The sequence below is a fragment of the Oryx dammah genome, unplaced genomic scaffold (assembly GCF_014754425.2).
Source record: "Oryx dammah isolate SB20612 unplaced genomic scaffold, SCBI_Odam_1.1 HiC_scaffold_19, whole genome shotgun sequence".
Classification (NCBI taxonomy): domain Eukaryota; kingdom Metazoa; phylum Chordata; class Mammalia; order Artiodactyla; family Bovidae; genus Oryx; species Oryx dammah.
In genome coordinates this window covers 76,113,419-76,127,667 of record NW_024070203.1, presented here as the reverse complement: position 1 = coordinate 76,127,667, position 14,249 = coordinate 76,113,419, and the positions used below count along the sequence as shown (strand labels likewise).

At 40.5% G+C, this 14,249-nt stretch overlaps 2 protein-coding genes across 4 annotated transcripts in view; one reads left to right on the top strand and one right to left on the bottom strand.

The window, feature by feature from the left end:
• The window catches only part of VPS13B (vacuolar protein sorting 13 homolog B), a 772,631-nt gene extending 770,208 nt beyond the window's left edge, over positions 1 to 2,423 (top strand). For both annotated transcript variants that reach the window (XM_040260994.1, XM_040260993.1), the window contains exon 62: positions 951 to 2,423. In XM_040260994.1, the coding sequence (XP_040116928.1) occupies positions 951 to 1,199 (249 nt within the window). In that variant the 3' untranslated portion in view covers positions 1,200 to 2,423. The remainder of the gene's footprint in view (positions 1 to 950) is intronic.
• A 574-nt stretch (positions 2,424 to 2,997) lies between these two features.
• Positions 2,998 to 12,807, bottom strand: LOC120878438 (cytochrome c oxidase subunit 6C). Of its 2 annotated transcripts, none has more exons than XM_040260995.1 (4): positions 12,709 to 12,807; positions 11,637 to 11,768; positions 10,567 to 10,694; positions 2,998 to 3,262 (listed from the first exon to the last, which is right to left on the bottom strand). In XM_040260995.1, exons 2-3 carry the CDS (start codon positions 11,745 to 11,747, stop codon positions 10,581 to 10,583), a joined length of 225 nt encoding a protein of 74 aa, XP_040116929.1. In that variant the 5' UTR covers positions 11,748 to 11,768; positions 12,709 to 12,807; the 3' UTR covers positions 2,998 to 3,262; positions 10,567 to 10,580. The 2 variants fall into 2 exon arrangements, with proteins under 2 accessions (XP_040116929.1, XP_040116930.1); XM_040260996.1 differs by having other exon boundaries at positions 12,697 to 12,774.
• Positions 12,808 to 14,249: the final 1,442 nt, after the last annotated feature.

The following is a 14,249-nucleotide window of genomic DNA, read 5'->3' as shown; positions in this document are numbered from 1 at the left end:
TGATGGACGCCCTCCTTATTTTTCTGGCAGGCAGCCCTCTTTACCACCCCACTGGCTTTCTGCCGCCTGTAAGACATCCTTGGCTGCACTGTCTCTGTGCCCTACACAGAAACATATACCTTCTTTACTACTATTTCAAGAACTCAGAAGTCATTGAAATGTTTATAAGTCTTCCATAGTAGTCTTGCCAACATTTGGTAGGTAAAGGCCATGGAGAGGTCAGTGGCTACCTGATTCCCAGAGACCAGTGGCTTACTGGAAACGTCCCACTCCACTTGATTTACACAATAGACAGCTACAGAATTCCAGGATGGGGGGCATTTATAGCTCCACTCGCCTCTGATGGGTACTTCCTGAGAAAATCTCCCTCAAGAGTTTGGGAAGCGCATCAGTTCTTCTATTTGAGCTCCACAGAAGACGCGCCAGACACTGACGGACCATGAATGTCCTTTGCATCCTCCCTCTTCTCCATAAAATCTTCCCCTTCCTCTGCCCAGTTTTTTTTTTTTTTTTCATTTTCTCTGGCTTTAAATCCTAATATTTATAAAGCAGAAAATGTTACAGTTCAAAAGGTATTTGTTTTCTTAATGCTCTGTCCAAAGCCACTGGTTTGAAAGAGGTAAAGAGGTTCTGTCTGGAGAGGTTTCCAGAGACAAGCAGAGCTTTTATCTCAGGGTTTAATGTTGATTAGATTGAAACAGAGGAAAGATACTTTGTTCCTGGACTAGGCTAGCAGAGAGCAGTGACAGATGTTTTTAAGAGTTAAGAGTAAGATATTTCCAAATCGTCAAACATGGGACTTTTACACAACACCAAATGCTTATTCAGTGGCTTTATTAGATAACCTAAAAGGCACAACATCCAGTGTATCAAGGCAAGAGAAGGAATAATCTTGTTATGGAAGTGTCCTTAAGAGGGCTTGGCAACTGAAAACTTCTTTTGGGTCGCAGGTGGATGGAGTTCGAGAGAGACTGTCAGAGCAACAGTATAACAGACTTGTGGACTACATCACAAAGACCTCTTGTCACCTGGGCCCCGGCTGCTCGTCCGTGCAGACATCATGCCCTGTGGTGGCTGTGGAACCGCTCCCCTCCACTGTGAAAACGTACCATTACATGGTTGATCCACATTTTGCGCAAGTTTTCATTAGTAAATTTACCATGGTGAAAAATAAAGCCCTGAGGAAAGGGTTCCCTTGAGTCCCCTCCAAGGTGTTGATTGCTGCTTGTGCAATTTATTTTTGAAAAAGAAACCTAATGAGCTCTTAACATCTATTGTGGACACAAAACCAACCACTGTTCAACTCAAATTCTTCCTTTTTCCTACAACTAAGATACTTCAAAATTGAGTGATTAAAAAACTTAGTCCTTCCTGTTTGGGTCTTATCATGTATTGAAAATATATTCCTTTTTGCTTTTTTTTTGCTAAAATTTCGACTTTAATTAATATCGTCAACTCTGTAGTCAGGCATTGGAAACAGATGTAAACATCTCCTGCTGCCTCTCTTTTTAGGATGAGACATCATCTTTGCCTAACACCCTTCTCTTCAGAAGTTTAGCTTTCAATGAAATTCAATGCTTAGGATCTTACTGTTTAACTTGTTAATGTTATTTAAACGTGATGCTATTTTAAAGTGAAAGCGGCCATGTACATTCCTACTCTAAACTTTTACTGAAATTTTACTGATGACTTATCCAGGTACATTTTGGAAAAATGTCTAATTTGTTTTGCTAGGCAAGCAAATCTTTTTTTGTCTACTGTTAAAAACAGATCCAGGATGCTCAGGTGAGTTTCTTTAGTTCCATAAGCAACGCACTACTGGGGAACTCCCACTACTGGATACTTTTATGGACGGACTCACCCTGATGCCTTAGCCAAGTCAAGGACCCCAACATTAACCTTAACAATAGTTCATTTTGATGACTTAGCTTGATCCAGCATAAAGATATTCCCATGGTTTTGTTTTTTAAAAATGGATTTGGCTCAAGATCCTGGGTTACCATGTACACCTTGAGCATTCAGTAAAAATTTGATACTCCAACTAAAACATATTTTTACTCATTACATCCAAATTTCGGCCTACAACCTGATACCTCCAATTGTGAGATGCTAAGGAATTTCAATTTCAAATGTGTGCTTTAACTTAAGCCTCACATGTTACTGGGCATAAGAAAGAAATCACTGCATAGTTGTTTACTGTTAATGGACAATTTAGGCTGAATATGAAAACAATGGCTCCACCATTACTTTGCTGTATCATGCTCATTTAGGAAAGTGACAGTTTTGTCAACCACAAGAGTAACTATTTTTAAGCTTGTAAATATGTATTAAGTCTTGTATCTTTTATGATAATTTTGCATACTACTTCTAATTGTTATATGAAATTGTTTAAAATAAAACAAATTCTTGAATTACTGATCATACATAAACGTGGGTTCTTAAAATGCAGGTTTTCACTGATAGCTGGGTTTATTACAGCTTACATTATTGGACTCAAGAATTCTGCACAAGAAAATTTGTTAACCCAATGAAAGAACTGGGGATTCAATTACTGGGGATTCAGTTAGTTTTCACTAAAATGACACAATTCTTAAAGCTCTTTTGATCACAACAAAAACAAGTACTAAAGGAGAGAAAGGTCCTAAGACCTCCTCTGAAAAATGTTACCACACTCTCAATTAGCAAATATTACTCAACCTCAATTCCAATTAAATAACAGTTTTTTGTGTGTGTATTCCATATTGTACATGCATACGTTAGGCCTTCAATAAAGTGATAACTGAATAAAGAGCCTTAAATGTCCATCTGTCCAATGGCTGGATCCAGCAGGGCAATCCGATAACAATGAAGTCCAAAGACATTTTATTGGAAAGACAGTCTGTTCCTTTTAAGAGCCCACAATATATAGTAGTCATGTAGGTTCATGCAGACCCTTTAAACCCATGGCCCAGGCAGTATCTCAGTGAAATGGACAAAATGTGAGAAGAGTCAAAAATGTCCTAGAACAGTAAAAAATTTTAATCAATATTTAAAGTTACCTTCATAAGACTCATAAAGTTAAAAATCCCTGACCAATTCTAATCCAAGTACCCCAAACTCTACATGTCGGTAAGAATAACTGAACAAAGACTTAAGTGTCCACAGTATTTGTTTGTTAATTGTTTATTTATTGAGAGACTATTTCTCACCCCAGATAGTCAGTTTCATAGTTCAGGAGCACAGGAAAGTGACAAACTTCCAAGGAACTCAACCCAAAGAGATTCTGTGGAGAAAAACAGAGTGACCAAGTTAATGACAGTCACTCTCTTAATAGGTCACCACGCTGGTCCCCTGAGCGCTCCTGCCACCGACGCAGGCCACGTTTCGCCCCCTCCCCCTTAATCAAGGAGCGTCCCCGTTCAGGCTGCCTGGGCTCCAGGTCCATTCTCCCCACGCTCCCCAACCTCCCTGTCCAACCTCTTTTCCATGTGGGGCGTTCACATCTTTTTCTGAGGTTTCTTGCTTTCATGCACCAAATTCTACCTTTTTTTCTCCAAGTCCACCCCATGCGTTCCCATCTCAGACCCATACTGTTCTTAAAAAGCAGCAGTCCATTTGTTCTAAACTTTTGTATTCTTGTCTCCAAATCTGCTCCTCTTTTTGTTGTTTTTTAAGCAATCAACTTCTTATAAGTAAAAGGTTTTAAAAAATGCTTTTAAAAAATCAGTCTGTTAACATCTGATTATGAAAAGCATAACCACTGTGAAAGTTTTGAAAATTTCAAAGGTACAAGAAAACAGTAGTGTTAAGATTCCACACACAAAAAACTAGTAATTTCTTCATCTTTTTACCTTCAGCCTTTTTTCTTATTCACTTTTAACACAGATCACCCTTTACATAAAACATTCTTAGTTTTCTATTTTAGTAATTCCTGTTACTTTGGGATTATCAATTCTAACGGACATAACAGTCCATGATGGAAATTACAGTTCCAATCAGTTTTCCAACCACTGGGAATAAACTTGTTTTTCTACTATTATGTATTACATATATTAAACTGTGGCTACTTAATACATGTATCGATCTGTGAAAGCAACTACAGAAATGGAATGTAACAGAATTGAATCTAACACTAGGCAAAAGTTATTTATATTCAAAATCATCCTTAAATTTTAGACACAGAACCTTAATTCACACTGTCCATGAGGCAGTGGACCTTGACTACTCAAACCAAAATCTCTAGAAAGCCGCCAAGTCACTTGTGGACATCCAAATAACAAACCATAAAAGGTTTCAAATACTTCAGGGAAGAGGGAAAAGAGCAGACCTTGCACACAATGTTCTGGGTTGTCTAAGGGCCTCCCAAGGGACTATTTCTATCTTTATCTCAGAACACTGGTGACAATGGTGACCACGTTTAAGGGACTTATGAGACACTATCAAAAAGACCAACACTTGTGGAGGTGCATGAAGGGACAGAGAATTTATCTGAAGAAATAATGGCCAAAAACTTCCCAAATCTGAGGAAAGAAATGTATACACAAATATGTTACTTCCACAAATATGTTACTTGGAAGTAAGATGAACCCAAAGTCTCCTAACATCAAGACACATAATCCAACTGTCAAAACCAAAGACGATACATCCTGGAAGCAATAAGAAGATTCACCGTCTATAATGGAGCTTCTGTAAGATTTTATCAGTGGACTTCTCAGGAAAATGTCCTTCGAAAATCAGGAAGAAATTAAGACACTCCCAGATAAACAAAAGCTAAAGGATAAGGAGTTCATTACTACTAGATCTGCAAGGAGAACTGTTCAATTTGAAACAAAATTACACTAGACAATCACTCAAAGCCATACTGAAATATAAAGTTCCCTGGCAAAGGTGAATATATGAATAAATATAAAAGCCAGTGTTAATCATGTTTCATATCCCCACTTTTAATTTTGTATTTAAAAGGCAAAAGCACTAAAAAAAGACATCTGTGTTAATGGGCACAATATCTAAAAATGCCATTTGTGACATTAATAACAAAGTAGGGGAACAGGGTTGTAAAAGAGAATTTTTGTTATGTGATTAAATTTTTGTGTGTGTGTTATCAGCAATTCAAAATAGATTATAACAATAGGTTGGTTTAAACGTCCCAACCAACAGTCATGGATCTAAGGAATGGAAACAAAACAAGGTCCAACTACAAGCTATCTACAAAAGATTCACTTTAGATCCAAAGATACACATACTTTTGAAGGATGAAAAGAGACTCCATACAGACAGCAATCTAAAGAGCAAGAGTGGCTATACTGTTAGCAGACAAAACAGACTAAGTCAAAAAATGCTACAGACACAAAGGACATTTTATAATGGCAGGGTCAGTTCACCAAGAAGGCAGATTATATACACACCAACCATGAGAGCCTGGAAATACATGAAGCAAACACTAACAGAATTGAAGGAAGAAACAGACAGCTCTACGTAACAGCAGGTGACTTAGAATGTAAAATCTTATAGAAAACCTAAACAAACTCTTTGGCAAACCCAATACTTTCAATAATGGCTATAACTGAAATGACCAGAGAGATCATTAAGAAAACAAGAGGACTTGAACACTACAGACCAATCAAATCTCATTTTACCCAACATCAGAATATATATACTTTTTCTTAAGTGCATATGGATTAATTTCCATGTTAGGTCATAGAACAACAGATTTTAAGACTGAAATCACATAAAGTATCTTTGCTGGTCACAATGGATGAAACTAGAAATCCTAACAGAAGAAATAGAGATACCAAAGGAACATTTCATACAAAGATGGGCTCAATAAAGGACAGAAATGGTATGCACCTAAACTAGAAGAAGAGGATATTAAGAGATGGCAAGAATATACAGAAGAACTATACAAAAAAGATCTTAACAACCCAGATAACCACGATGCTGTGATCACTCACCTAGAGCCAGACATTCTGGAATGCGAAGTCAAGTGGGCCTTAGGAAGCATCACTATGAACAAAGCTAGTGGAGGTGATGGAATTCCAGCTGAGCTATTTCAAATCCTAAAAGATGATGCTGTGAAAGTGCTGCACTCAATATGCCAGCAAATTTGGAAAACTTAGCAGTGGCCACAGGACTGGAAAAGGTCAGTTTTCATTCCAATCCCAAAGAAAGGCAATGCAAAAGAATGCTCAAACTACCGCACAAATGCACTCAACTCACACACTAGTAAAGTAATGCTCAAAATTCTCCAAGCCAGGCTTTAAGAGTACATGAACTATGAACTTCCAGATGCTCAAGCTGGTTTTAGAAAAGGCAGAGGAACCAGAGATCAAATTGCCAGCATCTACTGGGTCATCAAAAAAGCAAGAGTTCCAGAAAAACATCTATTTCTGCTTTATAGACTATGCCAAGGCCAAGACTGGATCACAACAAACTGGAAAATTCTGAAAAAGATGGGAATACCAGACCACCTAACCTGCCTCTACATGCAGATCAGGAAGCAACAGTTGTAACTGGACATGGAACAACAGACCATTTCCAAACTGGGAAAGGAGTATGTCAAGGCTGTATATTGTCACCCTGCTTATTTAACTTCTATGCAGAGTACATCATGAGAAATCCTGGGTTGGATGAAGCTCAAGCTGGAAATCAAAGACTGCCAAGAGAAGCATCAATAACCTCAGATATGCAGAAGACACCACCCTTATGGCAGAAAGTGAAGAAAAACTAAAGAGCCTCTTGATTAAAGTGAAAGAGGAGGGTGAAAAAGCTGGCTTAAAGCTCAACATTCACAAAACTAAGATCATGGCATCTGGTCCCATCACTTCATGGCAAACAGATGAGGAAACAGTAGAAACAATGAGACTTTATTTTGGGGGGCTCCAAAATCACCGCAGATAGTGATTGCAGCCATGAAATTAAAAGACGCTTACTCCTTGGAAGAAAAGCTATGACAAACCTAGATAGCGTATTAAAAAGCAGAGACATTACTTTGCCAACAAAGGTCCATCTAGTCAAGGTTATGGTTTTTCCAGTGGTCATGTATGGATGTGAGAGTTGGACTAGGAAGAAAGCTGAGTGCTGAAGAATTGATGCTTTTGAACTGTGATGTTGGAGAAGACTCTTGAGAGTCCTTCGACTGCAAGGAGATCCAACCAGCCCATCCTAAAGGAAATCAGTCCTAAATACTCATTGGAAGGACTGATGCTGAAGCTGAAACGCCAATATTTTGGCCACCTTATGCGAAGAACTGACTCACTGGAAAAGACCCTGATGCTGGGAAAGATTGAAGGCAAGAGGAGAAGGGGACGGCAGAAGATGAGATAGTTGGATGGCATCACCGACTCGATGGACATGAGTTTGAGTAAGTTCTGGCAGTTGGTGATGGACAGGGAGGCCTGGTGTGCTGCAGTCCATGGGGTTGCAAAGAGTCGGACACAACTGAGCAACTGAACTGAAGGAAAATAGAAAAATCCACAAATAAGTTGAGATTAAACAACATACTCTCCAACCACCAATGGGTCAAAGTAGGTTTAAGAAGAGAAGTTTAAAAAGATCAAAACAACCTAAGTTTACCCCTTAAAAGGTAGAAAAAGAAAAGCAAGCTAAACCAAAGCCACAGGAAATAAAGATTATAAAAAACACACCAAGAAACAGACTTTAACTAAGTAACAAGATTAAATCCACAATCAAAAAAACACTCAACAAACAAAAGCCTGGGATAAGATGGCTTCACAGGTAAAGTCTACCAAACATTTAAAAAACAGTTAACCCCAATCCTCCTCAAGCTCTTCCAAAAAACTGGAGAGGGGAACACTTTCAAATTCACTCTATGTATTTTTTAACTTTCTATAATATTAAAGACATCTTAAACGTGTATGGGGGAGAGACTGCCCTTCCATGTTTTCCTGTCTCTCTCATATGTCTCGTGGCCACATCTGACTCACCACCTTATTTAAAAATAGAAAACATTTGGGGCTTCCCTGGTGGCTCAGTGGTAAAGAATCCACCTGCCAATGAAGAGACACAGGTTTAATCCCTAACCCAAGAAGATCCCACATGCTGCAAAGCAACTAAGCCCATGCACCGCAACCACTTAGCCTGTGCTCTAGAGCCTGGGAGCTGCCATGACTGAGCTCATGACCACAGCTACTGAAGCCTGTGCTCTGCCAACAAGAGGAGCCCCTGCAAAGAAAAGCCCCCGCTCACAGCAACTAGAGAAAAGCCCACTCAGCAACAAAGACCTAGCACAGCCAAAAATAAAAGTAAGAAAAAAGCAAAACACATTCTGTAAGACCATCAAATATATTAAAGACAAATTACAGAGCAATAGCCCAAATATAGAGGCAAAATCCCTCATAAAATACTAGCCAACAATTCAACAGTTCATTAAAAGGATTATACACCATGAACAAGGATGATTAAACATATGAAAAATATAATGCACCACAGAAGTCACATGATCATTTCAACTGATTCAAGAAAGCATTTGAAAAATTTAATACCTTTCCATGATAAAAATTCAAATAAAGAATAGGAAGAAAAACTACCTCAACATAATAAAGGTGATATATGAGAAACCCACAGCTAATATACTCAATGGTAAAAGACTTAAAAAATTTCTCCTCTAAGGTCGGGGTTGGCGGGGACAAGGATGCACATTGTTGCCGCTTCTCTTCAACACAGTACTGGAAATCCTAGCCAGGGCAATTAGGGAAGAAAACAAATGACATCCAAATTGGAAAGGAAGAAGTAAAGCTATCTGCAGATGATCTGATCTTATATGCAGAAAACCCTCAAAGATTAATCGATCTCTCTCTCACACACACGAAACTGTTACAATAACTCAGCAAAGCTACAGGATATGTAATCACACAAAATCAGTAGTGTTTCCATACACTAACAATGAATAATCAGAAAAGCAAATTAAAACAATCTCAATTATATTAGCATTAAACTACAATTCTTAGGAATAAACTTCAACAAGGAGGCAAAAGACGTATCTACTGAAAAGTATAAAACATTGCTGAAATTAAAGAAACAAATAAATGGAAACACATCTTCTGTTCATGACCTAGAATACTTGTAACTGTCAAGATGTTCACACTACCCAAAGTGATCTGTATAATGCAATTCCTATCAAAATCCCAACAGTGTCTGAGAAATGAGAAAATCCATCCTAAAATTCATGTGGTTTATCAATAAGACCATGAACAGCCAAAACAATCTTGAAAAAGACAACAGCTCTGGAGGACTAACACTTCCTGATTTCAAAACCTACTATAAAGGTATTGTAATCAAGAGTGTAGTATCAGCATAAAGATGGAAATATAAACTAATGCAATAGACTAGAGTACCAAATAAACCCATCCATATAGAGAAAAACACCAAAGGTACTAAGACTAATGGGAAAAGGAAAATTTTTTCAACAGATGGTGTTCGGATATTCACATGCAAAAGAATAAAGCAAACCATTTCCTTAACATCATATCCAAAAATTAACTCAAAATAGATCAAAGACCTAAAGGTAAGAGCTAATAAAACTTCAGGAAAAAAGTAACACTTTATCACAGTGAATTTGTCAATGATTTCTTAAATATGACACCAAAAGTACAGGCAAAAAAATAAATCAGAAAACATCAGAATTTCAAATGTCTGTTCATCAAAAGACACAATTAATAGATTGAAAAGGCAATTACAGAATGGGAGAAAATATCTAAATCATAGCTGATAGGGGCTTTTAAATAACTCCTACAACTCAACAAAAAATTATCCAATTAAAAATGGGCAAAAGACTTGCATAGACATTTCTCCAAAGAAGATATACAAACAGCTAACAAGCACGGGGAAAGAGGCTCAACATCATTAACCATTAGGGAAATACAAATGAAGACCAAAAGAAAACAATACCTAACACTCATTAGGATGGCTACTATCAAAAAACCAGAAAATAAGTGTCGGCAAGGACGTGGAAAGATCCTTGCACACAAAAGTTGGTGAAGTGTAAAATAGTGCAGCCACTATTTAAGAGTATGGAGGCTCCTTAAAAATGTAAAACCAGAACATCATATGATTTAGCAACTCCACTTCTGAGTATACACTCAAAATAGTATTAAAAGCAGGGTATCAAAGAGATATGCACACAGAACAGCAGCATTATTCACAAGAGCCAAAAGCTGTATAAAGAATCTTTTAACAGATTATAAGGATTTAATGATTATAAGGAATTATTAACAGATGAATGATTAAACAAAATGTGGTATACAGATAAAATGGATTACTTAGCCTTAACAAGGAAGAAAATTCTCACACAGCTGTAATGAGTAAACCTTGAGGATATTACATTAAATAAGTCATTATTCCACTTAACATGAGGTACCCAGACAGAAGCATGGTGACCGCCTGGGAAAGGGGGAAATATTTCATGGGTACAGATGGATACCCATTTGCAAGATGAAGAGTTCTGAAGACTGGTTGTGCAACAATGTAAAGGTACTTGACAGTACTGAACTGTACGTAATTGAGACTGTATATTTTATGTATACACACAACTGAAAGATTTTAAACAGTAACTTAAAATAACCATATTACCTTTATATTCCAAATCACTTTGCACTCTGAAAGATACCAGCCTTCCTCATCTCCTCAAAATCTTTCATGGAATCATAATTTCTGTAGAAGTCTGCATATGCCTTCTTTCTTTTTTCAGCCACAGCAAACTAAAAGGTAACAATCACATTCAGAGTTTATTTTTTAGATTAGAAACAATATCTAAAGACAACATAAATCACCAAGTTTGCATTCACCTTGAAGCCCATTATTTTATTAAAGCCCTTAAATAAGTAATTAGGGCTTCCCTAGTGGCTCGGTGGTCAACAATTCACCGGGGTTCAATCCCTGGGCCTGGAAGAGCCCCTGGAGAGGGAAAGAGCAATGCACTCCAGCATTCCAGTATTCCTATCTGGGAAATCCCATGGACAGAGGAGCCTGGCGGGCTACAGTCCATGGGGTCACATAAGTTGGACATGACTTAGCAACTCAACAACAAAGAAGTTAAAATGAACTTTTTAGGATGGATCTTAATTTGACTAGCACCCTTATAGGAGGAAAAAATTCAGACAGAAACATACTAACACATATAGGACCATGTGATGAGAGGGAGAAGACAGACATGTTCTACAAAGTCAAGCAGAGAGGCAGCAGCAGAAATCAACTCCAAAGTTTTTTTGGGTTTTTTTTTGGCCACTCTGGTGGCAGGCGGGATCTTAGTTCCCCAACCAGGGATAGAACTCATGCCCCCTGCACTGGAAGCTTGGAGTCTTAACCACTGGATGGTCAGGAAAGCCCCCCAAAGCCATCTTGATCTTGGATTTTTAGCCTCAAAAATTTTTTTCTATTGTGGAAGCCACCCACTGTGTGGTATTTTGTTATGGCAGCCCTACCAAATTAAACTTCATTTAAAGATGGAAGACAAGCCATCTGGAGAATGAGATACTGTCCCCATCACACTGAGGTGGGTGGAGAAAGGTAAGAGCAAGGGAGCACCCTACAAAAGGAATTTCTTTAAAAGACTCTAAGAACTATCTATGAAAATGAAATACACTTGCAAATTGAAAACATTTTTGGACCGCGAGCACAAAGTAAAAATAAAACATACATACCTTATAGAAAGTTGCAAACCCCAGGGAGACCATGAATGCTCCAACAATATGAAATCGCAGACGTTTGGCCAGGAGGCCACGCATCTGAGGTTTTGCCAAAGCAGTGGACATGGCAGTTTCTCTTCTCGACGGCTAGAATGGAGAGAGAGCTCTTAGAACTCTTCTGCATAATACATTTTAGTACCTAGAGACACGAACAGGACAGTGGACCAACTCCTCAACCAAAACCTAAGCTCTTTAGGGGCTTAGTGACTTCATCTTCTTCCCTTTCACACACTGAACGACCACCCTAAATAAGCCAGCCGACTGCGGCCCAACAGTAACCGGGGTACAAGAACGACACGGACCTCTCCGAATTACAGGAAAGATCAGCAGTGGCTCTAGACTGATAGCACAAGTGCGAACTCTACCACCAACTCATTTAATCCTGTGAGCAGGTGTTTTCCCGTTTTACTGACAAAAACCGGGACGCACGAAGGTCAGGGGACCATTTCAAGGTCGCGCAGTCAGGACTAACACCCGGGCGGGACCCCAGCAGGTTCCCCCGGCCCCCAGCGAGCGCCGCCCGCGCGGGGCGAGAAGGCCGTGCGCGCGCGGAGGGGGCTGCGGGAGGCCCGCCCCCGGGAGGCCCGCCCCCGCCCTCCAGCCTCCCAACCCCAACCCCGAACGCCACCCCAAAGCCACAGCCACCGAGCGCCCACGGCGCCCCGAGGAGGAGGAAACCACTCCCTTCCTGCAGGTGGAAACACCGGGACCGGACAGGTCAAAGGACGCCGCCAAGGTCACGCTCGACGCGGTGAGATACGCAGCGGTCCCCGGGGCCGGGCCGGCTGCCTCAGAAGCCTGGCGGTTCCTCGAGGCCCCTCTCACGCCCCTCAGCAAACCCGGGGTCCCCGGGAGACCCTCCCCGAAGAGGCCGGGAAGCTGGGGTCGACGCGGGCCAGAGGTCCGAGGTTTCCCGACCCCAGAGATGCAGAGTAACGGCTAGAGAGGCAGACCCGCGGTGGGAGGCGGCAGGCGGGGGAATCCAAACAAGGGAGGCGGTAGGTGCACGACTCACCTCCGACTCACCCTCAACCGCGACGTCCTCTCAGGCTGATGGAGAAATGGACGGCGCTCCTGCAGCGCGCAGGCGCATAAATACAGGGAGCGGAGAGAGGACCCGGCTACGGTGGCCGAAAGAGTCCAAAAGGCCTCCGGCGCGCCTCCCGCCGGTCACAGCTGACGTTACCCAGGGTGTTCAGTCTCTTCCCCGGGTAACCTTGGATTTATTTAGACTGTGAACTTCTACGTCAGTTTCCTTAGTAAATTGGAGATACTGATCTTCCTCATACACAGAGTTGATATGAACTGATTAAGGAATTCAAAGATTTTAAATGTGTGAATTTAAATAAATATATACCCTACAAATAGAGCAAAAATCTTCCTAGACATGGATTGCTCCGACCATGTGCACAAACCAACATTTTCATTATGACTATCCTTATGCATATAGCCACTTGTTTGGGTAAAGAGTGAACCAGACAGCCAAGTTCCAGAAGCTCACAGCCCAGCAAATGAGACAGGCATAAACAGAATAATATCATGAATCCCAACCAATGGATGCTGTAGTAGACAGCTGACCTAGCTGTTGCAGAAGCAATTACCTGCTTAGCAGAGTTGAACAAATTTTGATGGAAGTACTTGTGTGAACTTTTAGTAAGAGACGGGTGTTTTTAAAGGAAGACATCTGGAAGTTTATGGAAAGCAGTCTGTAAAGGTAAGACGTGTGCCTTAGGGGTGTCAGACTTGGTTTTTATTGAAATAACCTGACTTGGTACTGCACTATTGAAGTCAACTTAGCAAGTACTGTGAAGGATTTATAGGCTACATGATATTGATTCAACATATATGGATTGATACCAGGCTCTGCTATTAGTCAGGCAGATCATCAAGCAGGTTGTGGAGTCTTTGTCCTCAGAGACTTGTTAACAGATGGTTCTGGGGAGTGAAACCTTTCAGTCATAAATGGTGGTAAGTGAAAGTCAAAGTAGATTTGTACCTCAGCAACATTTTTCAGGCTACTTATTGTTGTCCCAGGACACAGACTAAACAAACTGAAATGTCAGAGTTTAGAGCAGAGAAAGGTTTATAGGCTTCCCAGATGGTGCAGTGGTATAGAATCCGTCTACCAGGGCAGGAGATGGGGGAGGCACGGCTTTGATCCCTGCATCAGGAAGATCCTCTGGAGGAGGAAATGGCAACCCACTCCAGTATTCTTGCCTGGAAAATTCCATGGACAGAGGAGCCTGGCAGGCTACAGTCCATGGAGTAGCAAAGAGTCAGACACGACTGAGCGGCTAAGTGCACACACACAAGCAGAACAGGCCAGCCATCCTCAAAAGACCTGAATTCCCTGATGGTTTGGGGGGAAGAGTTTTTAAGCACAAACTTTAGGGTGAGGGCTAGAGATTGTGTGACTTTCTTGCAATTGGCTGGTGGTGAAGAAACCAAGCGGTGTCCGGGACTCGTGCGCAGCCTCGTGTTACCATCCTCCACCTGGGTGGGTGAGGGCCTTCGTTCTGCAGAACTCAAAGACATGCTGTTATATATCTAGGAGGTGAGTAATCTGGG